Source organism: Rhipicephalus sanguineus, chromosome 11 (genome assembly GCF_013339695.2).
Source record: "Rhipicephalus sanguineus isolate Rsan-2018 chromosome 11, BIME_Rsan_1.4, whole genome shotgun sequence".
Taxonomy (NCBI): Eukaryota; Metazoa; Arthropoda; class Arachnida; order Ixodida; family Ixodidae; genus Rhipicephalus; species Rhipicephalus sanguineus.
Genome location: NC_051186.1, coordinates 73260030 through 73279945, shown reverse-complemented (window position 1 = coordinate 73279945; position 19916 = coordinate 73260030). Strand labels below are relative to the sequence as shown.

General features: G+C 44.8%; 2 protein-coding genes across 2 annotated transcripts; both read left to right on the top strand.

The window, feature by feature from the left end:
* Positions 1 to 3757: 3757 nt before the first annotated feature.
* Positions 3758 to 7200, top strand: LOC119374028 (uncharacterized). Its single transcript, XM_049420303.1, has 3 exons — positions 3758 to 3910; positions 4499 to 4585; positions 6394 to 7200. Exons 2-3 carry the CDS (start codon positions 4513 to 4515, stop codon positions 6939 to 6941), a joined length of 621 nt encoding a protein of 206 aa, XP_049276260.1. The 5' UTR covers positions 3758 to 3910; positions 4499 to 4512; the 3' UTR covers positions 6942 to 7200.
* A 4652-nt stretch (positions 7201 to 11852) lies between these two features.
* On the top strand, positions 11853 to 15046 carry LOC119375583 (uncharacterized). The gene is made up of 3 exons (XM_037645796.1): positions 11853 to 12044; positions 12687 to 12773; positions 14360 to 15046. Exons 2-3 carry the CDS (start codon positions 12701 to 12703, stop codon positions 14905 to 14907), a joined length of 621 nt encoding a protein of 206 aa, XP_037501724.1. The 5' UTR covers positions 11853 to 12044; positions 12687 to 12700; the 3' UTR covers positions 14908 to 15046.
* The last annotated feature ends 4870 nt before the right edge of the window (positions 15047 to 19916 follow it).

Genomic DNA, 19916 nt, shown 5'->3' with positions numbered 1-19916 from the left:
TTCTCATTAATTATCTTGACAGTTAACTTTATCCTGAAGTAACTTATACTCCAATGTCATGCGCGCATGTATCCAATATAACTCTTTAAACAAAGGCTTCGATTTTGTGCCAGTTTTATTAAGGCGAAAACCTTAGATGCCCCTTTAAGCACGAATGGTGAACGTCGGCGCTGACGTCAACACGAGTGAAGCGAAACAGTCACTTTTAAGAAAGATTAAAGAGCGCATAAAAGACGGAACACACAGAAAGAAGCACCGATACGGCGCTGAACTCACAACTGTTTTATTTCTTCGAGCGCAAGGCCTTTTTATTACACGCATCAGGACAACGGTGATTACATGAAATCTTGCGATGTGACGCCACGTGTCAAGAACTTTCCGAAAAAATAAACTTCAAGACTGAAGCACGTTCATGATATAGGCTATATTATGGACGGGTTTCTCTGCCGCCATAGCAGGTCGCAAATCTTGCCGTTTTGCATCTCTAACAAATAAATATAATAATATCTGGGGTTTAACGTCCCAAAACCACCACATGATTATGAGAGACGCCGTATGGAGGGCTCCGGAATTTTGACCACCTGGGGTTCTTTAACGTGCACCTAAATCTAAGTACACGGGCCTCAAGCATTTTCGCCTCCATTGAAAATGCAGCCGCCGCGGCCGGGATTCGATCCCGCGACCTTCGGGTCCGCAGTCGAGCGCCATAACCACTAGACAAATAACGAACAGTGCTATGGTTGACGTATACACATGATAACTAGGGGTGTGCGAATATTCAAAATATTTTTCGAATAGTGTTTGTTGTTTGGTTCGATTCGCACTGGAATTTTACTACTCGAACAAGTCGAACTTCCCAAAGACAAATACAATGTCCGATTGATAGTGACCACTACCGATTTTCAATATATTTCACCTCTGTACAATCTCGTATTGCGGCAAAGCTGCTTTTCAAGCTCTGTTACGGTCGAACTTAGCCAAGACACAGACAACGTCTGATTGGAAGTGGTCACTAGATTTTCAATATGCTTCACTTCATCACACCCGGTATTGCGGCAAAGCTGCCTTTTCAGCTCCGCTACGAACGCAAATGTATCTACTCAAGAAAACACTGGTTCCAACTTGGAGATGAAATGATGTGGCAGAGGTGGGAGCTCAAATAATACTGTTTTGGACCTGAAAATGGGGCAGGAAGTTCGAAAAATTCGACACCGAAGCTTTTTAGCATCTAAAATTTCAGATGTTCTTGTATATCGACGTCTACGAGGTAGATTTGGAACTCCAGACTTGAAGGGAGCACACCCTTGTCTGCCACATCAGTTGGGCTTCCACAGAAGTTGAAAGAGGAGGAGAGGATGAGGAAATGGCATCTTTGCCTATAACGTGTAAAGTGTTGTCGGCAACACTTTGGTTGCACCAAATCATGTACATAAATAGAATTCGGCCTCTACATTGCCTCATTCTTGATAAGACAACTATGAAACACCAACCCGCCAGCGCTTCATCAACCTAGCGAAAAGAAACACTTTCATGTTGCTATCTCATAAGAATACGCTCAGGACTCCTCTCCAACTTTTTAGGGGCGAAGCTCCTTATAGCGGCACCCGTTCGTCCCTCGTAGCGTAGTATGTAACCAGTCTTACGCTTTGACCTGCAAGGTGGTGCCGGTGGGAGATTTTTTCCTGTGCGTTGTTGAACAATAAAAAATTCGCAGCGTCAGCTAAAAGCCGACTTCTTCTGTCTCTCATTCCCATTAGCAGCCATTCTTTACCTCCAAGGTAGTGCCTGGTGAGATTTGTCCTGTGCGTGATTAAACAATAAAAATTTTGTTCAAAACGCCGTTGATTGATGAAATAACCAACAAAAGACGCCAGATGTTTTGTAAAAGCAAAACGAAAGAACGCCAGATGTTTGTAAAGCAAAACGAAAAGACGCCAGCTGCTTAACGAAAGACGCCAGATGTTTTCTAAGCAATGGTTTTCTAAACAATGAAAATTCACAGCGTACATGTAAAATTAAAGTGCGTTGCAAGTCGTCATAACTCATCGAACCTTTAGTATAAACGCGCCCGACCTCACGTCGGTGATGATGTACTGGGCAGAATTCACGGAAGATTCACGGTTTACCGATGAACCTCCGCAGCTTCGCCCACTCATCATCATTCACTCCGTGGATATGCTGTGATTTTTTTTTCTGCAATTTCACTTTGAAATATTAGAAATATATTCGAGAAATATTTAAAAAATATTCGATTTGCGCTGACATTTCAATATTCGAATTCGCTTCGCACCCGAAATTTTGCTATTCGCACAGCTGTAATGATAACGGTTGGGTTGGGGCATTCAACGTTTATTGACTTTATCAATCCACGTCGCGAAATAGAAAGATAAGAAAACATTAGTTTAACAGCCCAAAGTGGCGGCACCCACATGTCTGACGTAAAACAGTCTTACAAAGCGAACGTCGCAGAAAAGAAAAAAAAAGAAATATATATCCTAAGCCCAGGTGAAACATAAAAAAACAGGCGCGGAAGTTGAACGAGTACAAGGATAAGAGCACGTGGTCAACAAAATGCTAGTGAGAGGACATGCGCTGTAGATAATGCACCACCTTCTTTGAGAGGGAACGTGAACGCCTGATGACACAATTATCACCAAGCCTCTGAATTTCGGCTGCCTCTAAAATTTTGCGAACAAGTTGCTCGCTATGCCTGCCTGCGACAATGCGTCCCTTGAAATGCGGGGACCAACCAGAATCGCGGCAGTGCATTGTCAAATTCCTGCCTCTGCTTTGACTATTAATCCCTCTCCACCGGAGCTGCGTAGCAAGTTGGACGCGCGTATGGTTAACCTCCCTGCTCAAACAGCGGAACACATCGCAAAAATTACACCATCTCCCGCTAAAGGGGACCATGAGGCGATGCGAAAGCACTTGCACGATCGCGTTCCGTTGGTGATCGTTGGGCATGCTACCGACCTCGCGTCGTGGAACGCGAAGAGGGACGCTACACGCGTCGTATCTTCCATCTAGCCTGGCCGTTAATTCTTCGACAGGCTTAGCGTAGGTGCATTCTATCAAGATCTTTGAATCTTTCAAACAGCGGAACACATCGCAAAAACAAAAAGCGGCAGTCAGCAAAACATGCGAAGCAAGCCTCATAGGATGTATTGGGTTTGTTTGCGGCGAACCTTATTGAAACATTCCGTATGGCCATTCCAATAATTCCCTAAGTTTCCGTAAGAAGCTTACGGGCACATATGGAAAATATACGGAAAACATATGGGTTCTGTATGGAGCATATGGAATTATTGCAATGGCATACGGAATATTCCAATAGGCAAGGCGCTACGTTTCCAGAGAAATGCAATCGCTGTCGAAACGTTCTAAAGTGCGGGCTATTAATAGCTCTAGTGAAGAAAAAAAAATAGCACAACGAGTTAGAGGGCTGTGCGCGTATCGTACGTAACAAGCTTCAAAGGACACATGAACGGTACGTAGTACGCCAGCCGAATGCGAAGGACGGGATCCTTCCAATTAGCCGCTGATGATATCGCTTTAGGAGCACGCCAAAAACACCCTGTTTTCAGGTCGATAGCGGTGCGAGCCCCGAGCCTGCGGCTGCGATTGTTATTCTGGGTTGAAATCTTCGTACGTCGTTGGTGCCGCGGATATAATGCCTTGTTTGAGCCAATAAAGGGCCAACGGAAGCAGCGGACGTCATGGCAAGTGACACTGATATTGCAAGCGAGGCTACGCCGAACGCGCAACTGTTGTGTGTTCGACGCGACATCAACTAATCAGAGACGCTCAGACGTCGTAAACGTGGCTTTATAAGCCTGTTCCGCAGAAGCAACATTCAGACGTCCTCTGAAGTGAGCAGCATTTGGTTGGCAGGCTTCGCATCCAAAAAGTAAGTTTTCGAACACCCGTCTTGCGAGTGTTCTTTGTCTTGTATACTTAATATTACTCCTCGAATCCAGGCTTACTGTGTGCAGAAGTTCAATTGAAATGAATTGCTAATTGAAAGCAGTGAGATCAAAAAACAACGAATTTATTTCATTTTATTGAGGCAATAAGTGGCTCCTGTAATCGCACAATTCTAGAATCGGATCTAACTTTACATTGACAGCGAGATAATGTCGTTATGGATGGAGAACATGAGGTTCAAAAAACATGAGCCAGGTTTATAGCTAATATATTCTCGCTGACGTGAATCATTATAACAATAAAATACTGCAGAAACAAATCAAGAAACTCGGAGAGTTTACAAGAAAGCATTTACAGCGCAAAACTGGAGAAGGGAATAAGGACCCTATATATACTGTGTCATACCCTTGACTGCCTAATTGTGGACGCTTTCGCTGTTGCGATGAAATATCAGCCAGCTCGCTCATACACCGTGCCTCAGACTAAAAGACGTTTTATATGCAAGTAATCTATTATTACCATGTGTTCCAGAAAGAAAACATTTATAGTTGACCTGCAAATATTTTTTCAGATACATTCGCAGTCATGGAACTAACGAAATTGGTTGCTGTAGTCGCTTTTCTGGCGTCTTCTTCGGCAGCGATGGTCTACAGGAGGGGTAAGTTGGGAACCTCATTATTTTTTGCACTCGAAACGTCAGGACGCGCCGTTTGATTACGGAACGAACTACTTTTGAGAGAAAGAATTGGCGGAGATGTGCGAGCCGGACAAATCATGAATGCGTAGCGAGTCTCACAGGACCAGCCAATGCGTGGCCATTACACACCACCATTCGTGGGTAGAGAGAGCGTCCAGTGTCTCTTTACTACGTCTGTAAGGCGTGTGAGAAGAAACAAGCAGCCGGACTAAAATGTCATGACGGCGATGGGGAACGAGGAAGAAGAAATCTCTTGTCTTTGTAAAAAATCCCTCCGTATACCGTGTAAATTACAGTGCTGAATCTTGGCACAGTGACTTTTGAACATTTGGTTGCATGACAGCTGCGATGTTGGCATTTTAGCAGTGTTTTTTAAGTCAGATTCAAAGCGTATTTTCCTTCAGTTGAACCGCATTCTAGAGGAGATTTCGTGGCTATGCTAACTATACACCAGATGGAACGGCACACTTATTTGCCCTGGTTTATATAATTTGCTTATTTATTTATGTATTTATTTATTTCTGCCTACTACAGCCCATCTTGTTGTGTAGAAGGAGTTGTGAATCACATGCCAACTGAAGACAGAAAATTGGTCATGGGCAAAAAACGAACGATTACAGGCAATGCATTCCAACGTCCTATTTTGTGGGCCTATTTTCCGCATATTTGTTCAACTGATTTCTAGATTGCAATGACAAGAGATTAAGATTGCGCGAGTTACGAGTGCAGGAAGGTCGAACAAGCATAAACTATTTATATAAGCGAGTACAGCGTGAAAAGTTAATAAGCCGCCTAAAGAATTAAATGTTTCATTGCGGTGATGTATTTCCAGGGTAGTGAAGCTGAGATTAGAGAGATTAAAAGAAGTTGAGAAATTACAATCATAGCTACAGTGCCCAAAACGAACAGCTTCCTTTTGTACGGACCCAACCTTGTTAATATCGCTTTTACGTTGAAATTCATCGTAATATAATCGGAGAGTACTTGCGTAACTTCCAGCGCGTCGTATTCAATAATAATATCTGGGATTTAACGTCCCAAAACCACAGTATGATTATGAGAGACGCCGTAGTGGAGGGCTCCGGAAAATTCGACCACCTGGGGATCTTTAACGTGCACCTAAATCTAAATACACGGGCCTCAAACATTTTCCCCTCCATCAAAAATGCAGCCGCCGCGGCCGTGATTCGATCCCGCGACCTTCGGGTCAGCAGTCGAGCGCCATAACCACGAGACCACCTTGGCGGGGCAGCGCGTCGTATTCAGACCCCGCGAAAGTGGCAACATGCTGGCGATTTTGACATGGAACTGACTTCATTGAGGAAATGCTGCGTCAACGGCCGAACCGTAATGCTTTCTCTGCCCAAGAGACACGGGCAGGGTATTCAAGCCTAAACATGAGGATAACGGGCCCGCTCCAAGTAGTGAGCACCTATTGGTTTCATACATACATACATACATACATACATACATACATACATACATACATACATACATACATACATACATACATACATACATACATACATACATACATACATACATACTAAGGAAGCTCACACTAGACTCTAAAAGCTGCTGCTTTCTGAAGAGTTCGTGTAAAATCGAGGTATAGTTCTCGAAACCTTTCCGTGTTAAGTTCTCAATCAGTCACAACAATACTGCTATTATTTGTGAGTCGTAGCTTGTCGCAAGATTCTCTTTGTGGAATTTCTGTTTTTTTTCCTATTACGAGCCAAATATTCACTGCTACACGTTAATACTTGCAGATGCTCAATGTGATTTCACGGACGTCAACATAGACGACGAAGTATTTTCCAGGCTAATCGCCAGGCTTCCCGAGAGTGTGGAGTCTGGTCCACAGGGTTACCGCACATTGTTTCCTGGACTTGAAGTCGGTGGACAAATCTTTGAAGGCCTCAACAAATTGCGCCAGTTTGGGCCTGCCATCCCCTATTGCACCAGAGGAAATCGCATGGTGCAGGTCGACTTCTTCAGTGATGGCGATGCGCAGTCCTGGTCACCATGGAAGACTTGCTCGGGAGATGAAGGACGCGTCACGGTTCGCGCCATGTTCACGCGGTTCACCTTCCAGTTCCGCATCGTCGACTCCACTGCTGAGGGCGTCAAGCTGGAATTAGATCGTTTACTGCCCGTTGCAATGCAAGGTGTCCGCATCGAGGTCGAAGGAGCTGGACGTGGGGTTCGCGGCGCATTCGAAGTTTTGAGCTATCTCATACCAAGTTTTGCGGAAGAAGTTTGGACCAAGGAATTTTTCCGAAATGTTAACAAGGGCTTCCGCATGATCAATGAGTGAAATGTGCCCAAAGAAAAAAAAATATTGTTACAACGTGAAAATTTTACTTAAGCCCCTAATGAACACCGCCGTGAGATGGTCACTTTTCGTGCGCTTCTTGTTATTCCAAGAAAGTGAATAAAATTATGTACACCTAGCAAGTGCTTGTAAGTGGGTTCTTATAGGAATGTCGTGTCATGTTTGCGTCATTTATGTTAAAGGCGTACCTTATTAACCGACTGCTCACGTTCACTTGCTCACTGACGATAGAGCAATGTATCGTGAAGTATACAGTGATAATTATTCAAGTGCTGTCCGATCTGGCTTGCACTACGTGATTATTGGTGTATTACTCGGCGAATAGAAGTAAATATTAGCATATGTGAAATTTTACGTGCTTACAAAAATTGCACTGCCTTTCCAATCTACCATCCGAACAATATCCATATAATACCTGTCCACTAAATTCAACTCGAACCTGTTCTCTTTAGACTGAATTCATAATAAATAAAAATAACAGCATGCTAGGCTTCGTGCATGACAACATTTCTGCGGCACTTCTTTAAGATTACTACTTAACCAGTCATTAGTTATCCGCCAACTAGGATATGATGCGGGAGTGTGTGACACACAACACGAAATGCTCATCTTTTCACTTGAACTTGTCCGAAATAAATGAATTCAGTGTATTTATTTCACACATATCTGTGCTTCCACCACAGCGTCATTGAAAGACAACTTATGCCTTACATCCCCAGCATCTCGTAGCAAAACAGCAGGCTTACTGTCTTTTACAAGTAATATAACCACCATTCTTTTACAATGACCTGATTTCGCAGCCTCATTACTTGTCACACCGTGTGGAGAATCGCTACATAGTCGAAGTTCAAACAGGATATATTAACCCTTTCAACCATTCTTGTTTCCCACAAAAATCGTGGCTACGGAACACCCTTCCCAATGACACCGTCGCCAACGGTTTATAACGAACTTTATCGCAAGGCTGCAGCTAACATTGCATAACTAGGAAAGATTATCGCGTAATATTTACCTTCTTGCTTTCAAGCTTTTTCAGCACTAATTAGCTAACAATATATACCTGATACAGACGTGTTGAAGCACTACACTACTGTATTACAATCTTACTGTATTGCATTAATACCTAACATGTGTACCCATCTGCTCTGTGATGCCCTCGGACGTTCAGGGTACCTTGAATAAATAAATAAATAAATAAATAAATAAATAAATAAATAAATAAATAAATAAATAAATAAATAAATAAATAAATCTATGGATGGATAGACTATTCTTTGTTGTGAAATCGGGAGGCACGGGTTCTCTGTGGGGATAGGTGGGAAGTTGTCAGACTACCAAAATCGTTCACATTGTCTTAGGGTTTTCGGTCATTCATGTAGCAGTTCCTTGTACTGAGACGGTGTGCAGTCAGTACTGTGGTTTGCAGTCCTTCTAAACTGCCCTGATGAAGCAGCTCTGACTTTCATAATATGCAAATAATAGCTGCGTGTATGGATACGTAACCAGCGCTGTACGATATTTCATGCTTCGCAAAGCCTGCATGACCATTCGCAATTGATCGGATGCAGAAAATTGTATGAGATAAAGGAGAAATGAAATTACAAAAAAAAAGAAAAAACTGACCTCGCCGGCGGCTTGTTGGTTTTTGGGAGCCGGTGTGTCACTGTAGCTCACCGTTACTACCCGTAGACTGAATACAAAATAATATGGTTGTTTATTCCTGTTTCAGAGGAATCGTTCTTAACAGGAAAGCCAAACGTGCTTCCATAGAAAGTACTTGCAGCAGGTTGCATATATGGAATGCACGTAATATTCACTGCGTGTATTGCGCAGTTGGCCGGCTTCACAGATTTCGACGTGGCTGCACCTTTGTTTAAGCCCACTGCTACATCTCAGCGAGCATTTTGGTACGACTGCGTAGTGTTTTTTGCAGCCCGTATGTGCGACGCGGGCAGATTCACGAATGCGAGACGCTGCGTTTGGTGTGTATGCCTCGAACGAGGGAAAGCGTTGATCTTTCCGCTGTTTATTTATTCATTGATGCTGTCAAGGCTAGAGGTATTACGTAAAGAATACAATATAGCGAAATGGAATACAAATTCAAAATACAATGGTTACGTTCTTGGGTTACACAATTATATATATTGTGGTAATATATACGAGCAAAAAATAATCGGCAGATCCCACGTGCCGTGGGAATCGATGTAATATGAAGCATGCTGCAGGAAGGCAACTGTGGCGTACTTTTACACATTAAGCGAAACGTCACTAAATAACGCTAAAGATACGTGCAAATGGTATACACACACACATATGTTGAAGTGTCGCACATGTCTTCTATAACCAGTCGTTTACAGTTGGGTAACAATGCCAACAGCAACATAGGTACTACCAACACCAGACGCCGTCAGCCGATATGTAGTGCTAATACTTGTCCGCTATAATGGAGAACGCACGCACGTTTCACGAACCCGTGCGCGTGTGTGGTAGGGGTTCTTGAGAGTTCTGACGTACATGATGGGGAGCGCAATATCTTTGTTTTGTGATTGATGTGCTCAATGCAGACATCAGACCACAGACACCGCTGCTTCTGTGCCTCTTCTGTGCTGAACTTTGCGTTAAGTAACGCCGGGCACTGCCAGAGCATATGAGCGAGTGTGCCCCACAGCTAGGGCATCCTGGATTTTGTTACCGCTGGAAACTCCGTTCCGAATCCGCACATGGCATGGTCAAATTGTGGAGATTAGCGAATCGACACGCCGCAGTCTAGGACAATACAACACACACCATATCGGTGCCGTCCATGCTGTCATAGCGCGACCTACGGCGGTGCGAATTAAGAAAAGTACTTTTGAGAAAGAGTGAATACTTGTGTGGCCGTTATACTATCTGGAAAGCAGAAGTATGCGAAATTTCGCCCTGACAGGTGACGCTACAATTTGTCGTAACCTCCGCGATTTCAGCGAAGCCCAGATTCTGATACTTGGGTCATATGCGGAGTTTCGCAACTTGCATAATTGCGGAATTTTGGGCGACCCTGCCACCGTGAGACGATGGTGGTGGCGTGATGGTTGCCATCTTTCCAAGCTGCCAATAATAGTAATAATTGTGTCTGGTGTTTTACGTACCAAAACCAAGGTATGATCATAAGGCACACCGTAGTGGAGGGCTCCGAAAACATCGCACAGTACACGGGCTTCACCGTATACTGTGCGATCTCACATAACCTTCTAGATTATGCTAGAGTCTTTTTATAGGCTTGAGCGGGAAACCGCGAACAGCTGAGATTACTCTGGATCTAACGCGGCCACCAGCGATAAGGCTAGAATGTCCGATGCCGCATGTATACATGGCGACGCACCTTGTTGCAGATCAGTTATATCCACGGCCGACGCTCTGTTCGGTGCAATCAGTGTACTTTGTGTATTGCTGCAGTTGACTTTGCTTTTCCCGGCCACAAGTTCGGCCAAATAAAGTGTTTCATTTTGGACACGCCGACTGCTGCCTTCGACGACGTCACGACCCCGTGACGATATGCTCAGTCTTGCTGCTTCGGCAACTTCAAGGATCCCATTGAATTGTGTAAGGCAGCTGGGATCTCTCGCTTTCGTCGTTGCATTATCTTGCAGCAGGGATAGTTGATGTTGTGTTGTTTTCAAAGAAGCGCAATCGATCAAGGGCCCGTTTTTGTTAGGCACAAGCATATGAAGTCATCAAGAAGAATAAGAATGCAAAAAGACTATTGCTTCTTTCGTTTAGGCTCATTTATTTTAGCATGAAGGTAAATGAAAAGTGGGCGAGAAAAGAAGAACAACGCGCTTCAACGAAAGCAGGTTGGTTACGGGAGCGGTCGCTTCTTTAGCACGGCTGAAAGTGGGGCTGGTTGATTCGGATTCATACTTAAAAATGAGCGGAAAGAGAGCCACAAAAGAAATGCGAAGCAACACGTGACGACGCGCCACTAAAAACTGAATTTTATACATAACGCAATCGCAGTGATCTCCCGCCATGACTACCGACGCCGACTGTTACCTCAAGCACAACGTCATCTGCTACGCGGTTCCCACAATAACAAGTGCCAGCAAATGAAGTGCTGCTTTAGGTAACAGTCTGTTAACGATCGTCATGGCGAGCGGTTACAGCGATTGCGTTATTTAATGTGCGTTCTGAATAAAAAAATTCACTTGTTAGTAGGGCGTCGCCCTATGTTTCATCGCCTTTCTTTGGTGGCTGTGTTTCTGTGCCTTTTGAAGTATGTCATTCTTGGTGTGTCTTCATTACTACAATAATTAAAATGCAAATCATAATGTTTTTTTTATAATTTGTCTGGGTTTATTACGTGTAGTCTATTATAGTGGTTTCTCATGCATATTCTATGAGGAAAAACGCTGCATTTCATTTAGTACATCGAGGTTTTCTGAAAGAGAGCTCAAAGCTTCCAAATGTATATTGTATTATGTGAATTCCTTAAAACGATGAGGCGAAACGCTAGCATAATGAACAAAAAAATATGCAGAAGTGCCAAGGCTCCGCACAACCAACCTCACCAGCCGGCACAGCACACCGCGCACAAGTCGCTTCAAGGGAAACGTGAGCCGTGGAACGCAAGCTGAATGTCAAGGACCGGATCTCTCCAATTAGCCGCTGATGATATGGCTTTAAGCTTGCGCCCAAATAAACACCCTGGCTTCACGCTGATAGCCATGGGGCGCCATAGTGTGCGCCCACGATTGTTATTTTGGTTTGCAATCTCCGTGCACGCGTCGCCGACGACGCGGTCAATAAGCCCTTGTTCGAGCCAATAAAGCAGCAACGGAAGCAGCGGGCGTCGTGGTGTGCACCGTCAAGATTGCAAGCGGGGTGACGCCAAGCGTTGCAGCTGTTGCAAGTTGTACACGACATGACGTTATCAGAAATGCGCAGACGTCGCGAACTTGCGATTTATAAAGTGGTTCGACACAACCGAGGTTCAGTAGGCCTCATAGAGTCTGGTGACAGGCATCGTATCCGTGGAGGAACAACCGGATTGCTGTGCTAATAATCCAAGCAGAAACAGAACTCTTGAAAGAAAGCTGCTCCCAGAAGGTAAGTCTTCGAAAGCTGGTTGCATGGAGGTGTTCACTATATTCTGCGCTAAATTTTTTACCCCTTGCTGCCTGACGCGGTGGTAGAATTCGCGTACAGAAGAGTGTCGCACAGAAGTCGTGATGCAGGGCAATGTAAATAAGAAATCATTTAACCTTACTGCCGAGAGCCTCATCCCTGAGCAAGAGCTCGCCTTCTGTGGACTCCATATTCTGGAATATATGTAATAAACATTCATGTTTATTGTGAATGTTATATTAATTACGGCAGAAGAATTGCCGTTTGGGAAAGCTGGAATGGGTTATACATTTTGAAATGGGCAGCGCGAAAACGAGGACACAAGAAGTAACACACTGTGTGGTGTGTATTGCGGTGCTGTGTAGTGTGTGTTACTGCTTCTTGTGTCCTCGTTTTCGCGCTGCCCATTTAAAAATGCATATCATTACAGATTGTACCACAGCGCGGGATTTCAGATCATGTGAACTAGAGGTCACCGTTGTACTTTCTGCCATATGTATCATTATTTCATGAAAAACAGCAGCACATAATGTACTGTTGTTTAATGCTATATTACGTGAAGTATCTAATTACGCACTTCATTCCACAAACCCAACTTTTGTTGACTTTGGATATATTTTTCAGGTTTGCCCGCAAATATGGGGTTGTCGAAAGTCTTTGCCGTAGTCGCTTTTCTGGCGTCATCATGTGGCGCAATGTTCTACAGAACTGGTGAGTCGGAAATTTCAGTTTTTTGCACGGGAAAATGACTTAGTGTGGCGATTTCGAAACGTTATTTCTAGGAACTGTATATTGGTAGTACATGACAGTGTCAGCATTATGACAGCACAGCCTCCAATACCGGATGACTCTTGACTAGAGGCGGGATTTTTCTAGCCCTTAAAAAAGTACGTTTTAGCCAGGCAAAACAACATTTTAGGCCTCGAATATCGTAAATATGGGCGCAATAAATTTTCATGTAAATGCAAATAATCTAAAACGATGACGTGCGCGACCTCTATCTACAACCGTAAAACAAGAATGTAATCGCTTAAGATGGCACAAAAGCGCCAGCAGTTTAACATAGGCGCGCAATTGTGGTTTGTCCCGCACGGTTCGCAGAATACGGTCTGTGTGTAAGCCAGGTCGGTCTTCAAGGTGTGCCGGCTCTCAGAGAAGGGTGCCAGGCCTTGCCATCCTCATACGAGCCTTCGTAGGCAGCAACATTTCAATATCGGTTCTTTCTTATTGAACCATATGGAGAGAGGGAAGCAAGAACTGAATGGCATAGGGAATGATGACGTTAATAGTCCAGTTGACTGTAGTTTACTGGAAACAAATGAGAAATGAAATCTGTACGCACAGTATAGTTTGGTGAGCTGATTCTTGGCACAACCACGTTGTAACATTCGATTGATTTAGTGAGAAAATCTACCAATTAAGGCGCAACACATAAGTAACTTTCTATTTGATTAAGCGGGGACTTTCCTTCAAGTGCACCGTTTTCTAGAGCACATTTGGCCAATACCAGTTATAGCGAGAAAGACGGTCGTTTGCCATTCTGACAGTTCACTTCGTCGTAATGTATTGGCAGGAGAATTCTATAATTCCCAGCACGCTCTATTCGGACCCTCATAAGGACGAAATGCGGCTTCAACTGTATTAGGATAACCACTAAAGGGGGTGGAAGTTTGTTGCATATACATACATACACTACATACATACATACATACATACATACATACATACATACATACATACATACATACATACATACATACATACATACATACATACATACATACATACATACATACATACATACACGTACTGTAACAAGTGTAGGCTAAAATGTAGGCAACTGCGTGCCGCTGCTGGCATTTGAAACGGGTCGTTCAGGGATGTTTCTCGAAAAACGCAGCATGATCACTTCCTCAACAAAGTACAACAATACTCCTAGCATTGTGAGTCGATGTTCTTCGGAAGATTCGACTTCACAGAAAGATGTCTTACCTGATATTAGCTAACCGGCGTCGGTGGCCCAGTGGTTACGTTGCTTGACTGCTGACCCGAAGGTCGCGGGAGCTAATCTCGGCCGAGGCGGCCGCATTTTCTATGGAAGCGGAAACGCTTGAGACCCGTGTACTTAAATTTAGGTGCACATTAAATAATCGCAGATGGTCAAAATTTCCGCAGCCATACACTAAGGCGTCTTTCATAACTATATCATGGTTTTCGAGCATTAACCCTCGTCAAATATTATTATTGTGCTTGATATGAGCTAAACGTTCACTGCTAAACATTTGTTTTCTGTACAGATGCTCCATGCGACTTCACGGACGTCACCATAGACGACGAAGTATTTTCCAGGCTAATCGCCAGGCTTCCCGAGGGTATGCAGTCAGGTCGTCAGGGTTACACTACACTGTTTCCTGGATTCGAAGTCGGCGAGCTCACCGTCGACGGTCTGACCAAACTGCGCCAGTTCGGACCCGCCATCCCTTACTGCTCCAACGGAACTCGCATGGTGCAAGTGGACGTCTTCAGCGATGGTGATACGCACTTCTGGTCGCCATGGAAGACTTGCTCGGGCGACGAAGGACGCGTCACGGTTCGCGCCTTGTTCACGCGGTTCACCTTCCAGTTTCGCGTCATTGAATCCTCTGCATCGGGAGTGAAGTTGGAATTTGACCGCGCCCTCCCCGTCATCACGCAGAGTGTCCGCATTGAAGTCGAAGGGGCTGGCCCTGTGGTGCGCGGCGTGTTCGAAATCTTGAGCGCGCTCGTGCCAAGCATGGTGGAGGAAGTTTGGTTGGGGCAATTTTTCATGATCATTAACGACAGTTTCCGCTCGATCAACGAGTGAAATGCACCCACGAAGAAAACATCAGCGTCCCAGCATCAAGATAAAACATAAACACCTTAGGAATACCAAGTCCTGACACATTTTCCAGTGATTTCTTCTGTTGCGAGAAAGCAAATAAATGAGACTTACCTTCCAACTATATTGCTATGGGGTTTGATCAACTTGTTTTTCTTTATGACGCGTGAGAAATATGCGCTTTTCGTAAGACTTATATATGTACAATGAAGAACTGTTTTCCTGCATTTTTCTAGGTCATGTTTATTATTTCGCTGTTAGCAACGAAAAATTGTGAAATTTAAGCTTAGTAAAAACAATCGACTGGAGTAAATGAAAATTTCCTCACGGGAAATGAGATGTTCCTCTACTACAACGGACATTACATTTGACATCACAATGAAGGCGTAAGAAAGATCACGTAAAGAGTCTTTTTATTCAACATGATGTACAGTGACAGTGAGCAATTGAATGGCGTAAGGTGTGTTTTGAAACATCGTGTAGAGAAGCCGTTTTATTAAAGAGAACAGTGAAAAATTCGCGTGAAAACGTGTTGCGCCAGCGCTATTTTTCCCTATAGAAAAAAGGAAGGGGCAGATGGCGCACTCTGTCGCAAGGCGGTCTTATCAAATTACTTACCCTAACAGATCAACGTCTAGCACCTAGATTGACAGCAAATAAATCGTCCTGACGACTAATCCTTGGTGCCTTAGGAAAAAAACACACAAAACCGCAAAGATACAAGGACAGCAATAGAAATAATTTTCCTGGAAATACCGCCATGTTGCCGATAATTTCGCATTTTGTACCACGAAAACTACCCTAAACTTGGTTCATAGCCATGCAATTATTTGAGGCAGTGTTGAGAAGAAACTTAGCTTTCGACCATCGCACAGCACCGCGTAGACGATCCGTAGAAACCTCAAGTGCAAAATTTGATATTCCTTCGCATAATCCTAAGGGGCGCACATGCGAAAGGGCTTGCTGTCAAGGGACACATATTAGCTTACTTTGCTGTTCTTATCCGGCACGTTTTCATAACAGAAGCCATGCTGAAAGCTCAGTGTTTATGGTCATCGAGTGTGACTTAGAAGATTTTCGGGTGTGTTCGGTCACCTATCCCAGAGCCACTGTCTCAGTTCTCCTGCAACAAAAAAAATTCATTGAGAACATTTAAAGCCACGCAATATCCTTCGATTTGAAATACGGGGACTTGCTGCCTCGCTGTAATGTTGTCGACATGTCGAGTGCCAGGAGTTCACAAAGGCACTTCCAAGAAAATTGGGTGTGTCGCAGTCCAGTGCTCTCGCATTGCTGGCAGTAAAAAAGAATCTTCGATAGTGTCGACAGAAACTCTGCTAAACCAGCTTTCACGAAGCATTTTACTTCAGTTGCTCAGGACTCGAGAGTAAACATTTTTGTGCTTGCCGCAGCCGCTCTGAATGATGGTGCACAGGGATTCTCTTGGTGGTACACCCACTGCGTCCGTGCGCAATTTGGATACGCCCGAATAATCCTAATGTAACGTTTGTTTTTGTATCGCATTGCCTGAAACCAGGTAATGTGTATAGCTATAAGAATTTTTGCCGGCATCAATAGGGATCACATTGCACCTTTTTTCCAAGGGCCAGAGAGTCTAGTTTCCAAATCTTTGGTGCTAATTGTTTGCCAAGTACCCTTGTATATTCCTTCGCTTCCGTTTGCACTGAGAGTAGGAGAGGAACAACTTTATTGAACTGATGGCGGTGCTTGGTTAATATGGGTGGATCTCCTCTTCGAGATTCCCAATAGCTACTTCGGCTCGTCGGGAATACCGGAGGGCCGCTAATTGGCTTCCCAAGTCACAGTTGGGAAAGTCGCACCACCCGTTTCCGACAATATGTTGAGTTCAATGAGCAGTGGCGAGAGGGCACCTGCCAAATACTGCGCACATTTGGATGTCATATGTTCGAGTGTTGGGGATGTATATGCGCCATGAGCATTTGATGTTGTGTTTGTTGGGAAAGAGTTTGTGGGGTCTATTCGGTGCGAGTCCCTTGCCTGTCGCCTATTGTGCATTGGGGTAAGACGGACCTTCGGTTCGTCCTCTCAATCGCTGTGCTTCGAGTGTACGCCTCGGTGTTTCGATGGGTGTTATAGATGTGTCCATTCGACTGGTATGTATAGGGGCTCAGCCTGCAATACTTCAAGCCAGGCGGTGGCCCAATCGTTGCCTCCGATTCCGGTGTGCCATGGACAGCACGTTATCCCGTGGTCCATTTTGCTTTCACTCTACCAGATCTGTATGACATCTTGACGGTACTAAAGACAACACACACAAGAAAGACACAAACACGGTGACATGGGCGGCACTTCCAACTCATACAGCAAGCAATACCAACTAGGCCATGAAGTTCTGCTAATGTATATACCAAATCTGTGTTTGGAAACTTGTCTCTTTGTTGAGCTCACTGCCTTAACCCCAGCCTTCCACAGCTGCATCTTATTACACCAGGTACGTATTCTGCCACCGCGGTCAGCTAAAAGTAATCTTTACAGCGTCAAAATGCACATTGTTTACACTCACGCCAGCTAAGCCACATCCGACGTTTTAATTGACACATCACAGCGAAGTTGTCTGGCTACCATGTAAATACACGTATTTGGAGACGCAACTTTTTTCCTTATAAGGTAATGTCTGACTTGGCGATAATTTGCAAAATCCGAGTCAAAGACAAGTCATATGTCCTGCGCGTTTAACTGTATGCTTTGCTAAAGTGTTTTTCCTCCCTGTACGTAGAAAAGGCGCCCTTATACCCCTTGCGTTAGCTTTGTGCAACACGAAACAAGTCACACTTTGTAGCATTTATTGCTTCTGTTGTGTCGCAAAACAGCTTGCGACCTTTAAGAGCGAAATCTCTTTCAGCGGCACTTAAAACGTGCGCGTTTCACGAAAAGCTAGCCACGCCGCTGCCATGGTAACCATCCGCGCCGCAGCTGCTAGAATGGCTGGCATAACCTCGTGACGTCATGCCAAGCCACGCATGCGCACTGGCGACAACCACGCAGCTGCTATCGCTAAGCCACGGCCAGTGACGGAGACACCTCGCGCAACCGAGTTGTGCTGCGCTTACTAACGCTCTCTCAGATACAGCCATGGGACGAGCAGAGAAAGTACATACGTACTCCCGGAGAATAAGCAGCGCACCGTGAAGCGAGGCTTGTCGCTGTACGAGAACGGCAACGGCTGCGACAAGCAGATACAGAATACGCGGTCTGGGAAAGGGAGAACAAGAGACGACGACAAGATACTGTCGACCACCGTGAGTGGAATGCTGCGCGTGTGCGAGCTCTACGTCAGGATCCAGCCTACCGAGAAAGCCGAGTGCGAGGGGCGCCGTGCTCGGCCGGCATCGCTGTGTCTCAAGCCTTGCGCGGCCGAGTGCAAGCTTTCACCTTTTTACAGCGAAATCTGTTATGATATCACAACAGAGGCCGTTTTTGGCGCCGTAGTTGTCCGCCACCGCCGCCGCCGTTGTCCGTAACCATTATCGCGCGAAATAAGAAAAAATATCCAGGATGGAACAAGGTTCGAACCTGGGTCCTCTGCTGGGAAGCCCACTATTCTACCTCAGAGCCATGCGGGTGCTTGAATCTCCTTTGCGAAAAGTCCCTATGCAGGCTTTATATCGAGAAGGAACCACATTAACATATGTAATGTAGTGTGGTGGAAGAGTAAAATAACAACCAGGCGTCACACAACACGAATTCTGTAACTACGCGTCGCACAATGCGAATTGCGCAATGAGTGGGTTGTTGAATCTTTCCAACCGATTCCAAATCGCTCTACCATAATTCTTAATCGTCATCAGCCATAGCATAAACGAAGTGCACATAATGTCTTACAGGTGTATAGCGGGCCCCACGGTTCTCCGCAGATTGATGAAAAATTGCATAGTGGCTGCTTCCCTACTTCACAAAAAGTATGATTAGTTATAGCGTAGTGGGTTCCTGGCAAGTACACCTCTATTGGTTCCCAGGGAAGCGCAGAAAGCTGCCATGATCCATTTCCTCAGGATCTCAATAAAGTTAATTCCTCCCTCTCTCTCTTTCTCACGTTAACGTATGTTATAAAGCGTGGTGGGATAGTTAAATAATGACGGGGCCTCACACAATGCGAATTGCGTAACAAGTGGGTGGTTTAATGCTTCCAACCCGTTACAAAGGCCTCAGCCCTAATTCTTCATCAAAGGGCTTACCATAGGTTTCAGCCTAAATCAACCAGAATTTGACAATTAGGACCACGCGCAGATAATGAAACCTGCTTATATAAATAGAATTTATATGGACAGCTAAGGGAAGGAACGCCAACTGTAATCGTCACCGCGATGACATCTATCAACCCCGAGTGCGACAAGATCTGACTACGCCCATCGCGTCGTATGCTGTGAGTGCGAGGACAAGCCCAGATTTAACCAATCGTACCCTTTGCGAAACTCCTTTCCGAAACCCGCTCATGACATGGACAAATATGAGGAGCTTAGCGGTGTGTGTGTTTGCGGAAGGCCTTGTTGACATATAGGAAAAATTCGGCGTTCCAGACCCTTCAAAACACACAACATCAGTACAGTCCATGCTGTCATTGTGCGATTTATTGTGGTGTGTATTAAGAGAAGTACTTTTGAGAAAGGGTGGATACTTGTGTAGCCGTAATATCATCTGCAAAAGGTAAATAGCAGAAGTGGGCACAATTTTGCGCCGAAAGGCGACACTACAATTTGTCGCCGGCTCCGCGATTTTAGTGAATAGCTGGCCTAGATTCTGATACTTGTGTCATATGGGGTATTTCGCTACTTGCATGGCTGCAGAATTCTTGGAAAGCCTGCCACCATGGAGACGACTACAGTGTCTTGATGCTTGCCGCCGTTCAACAATGCCACCAATAATAAGTATGTCTGGGGTTTAGCGTGCAAGAACCACGATATGATTATGAGGAACACCGTAGTGGAGGGCTCCGAAAACATCGATATACACGG

Excerpts from the sequence above, each read along its gene's own strand:
- LOC119375583 (XM_037645796.1), top strand. The coding sequence starts at position 12,701 with ATGGGGTTGTCGAAAGTCTTTGCCGTAGTCGCTTTTCTGGCGTCATCA. Across the intron at positions 12,774-14,359 it reads CGCAATGTTCTACAGAACTG|ATGCTCCATGCGACTTCACG; the intron begins GTGAGTCGGAAA and ends TTTTCTGTACAG.
- LOC119374028 (XM_049420303.1), top strand. The coding sequence starts at position 4,513 with ATGGAACTAACGAAATTGGTTGCTGTAGTCGCTTTTCTGGCGTCTTCT. Across the intron at positions 4,586-6,393 it reads AGCGATGGTCTACAGGAGGG|ATGCTCAATGTGATTTCACG; the intron begins GTAAGTTGGGAA and ends TAATACTTGCAG.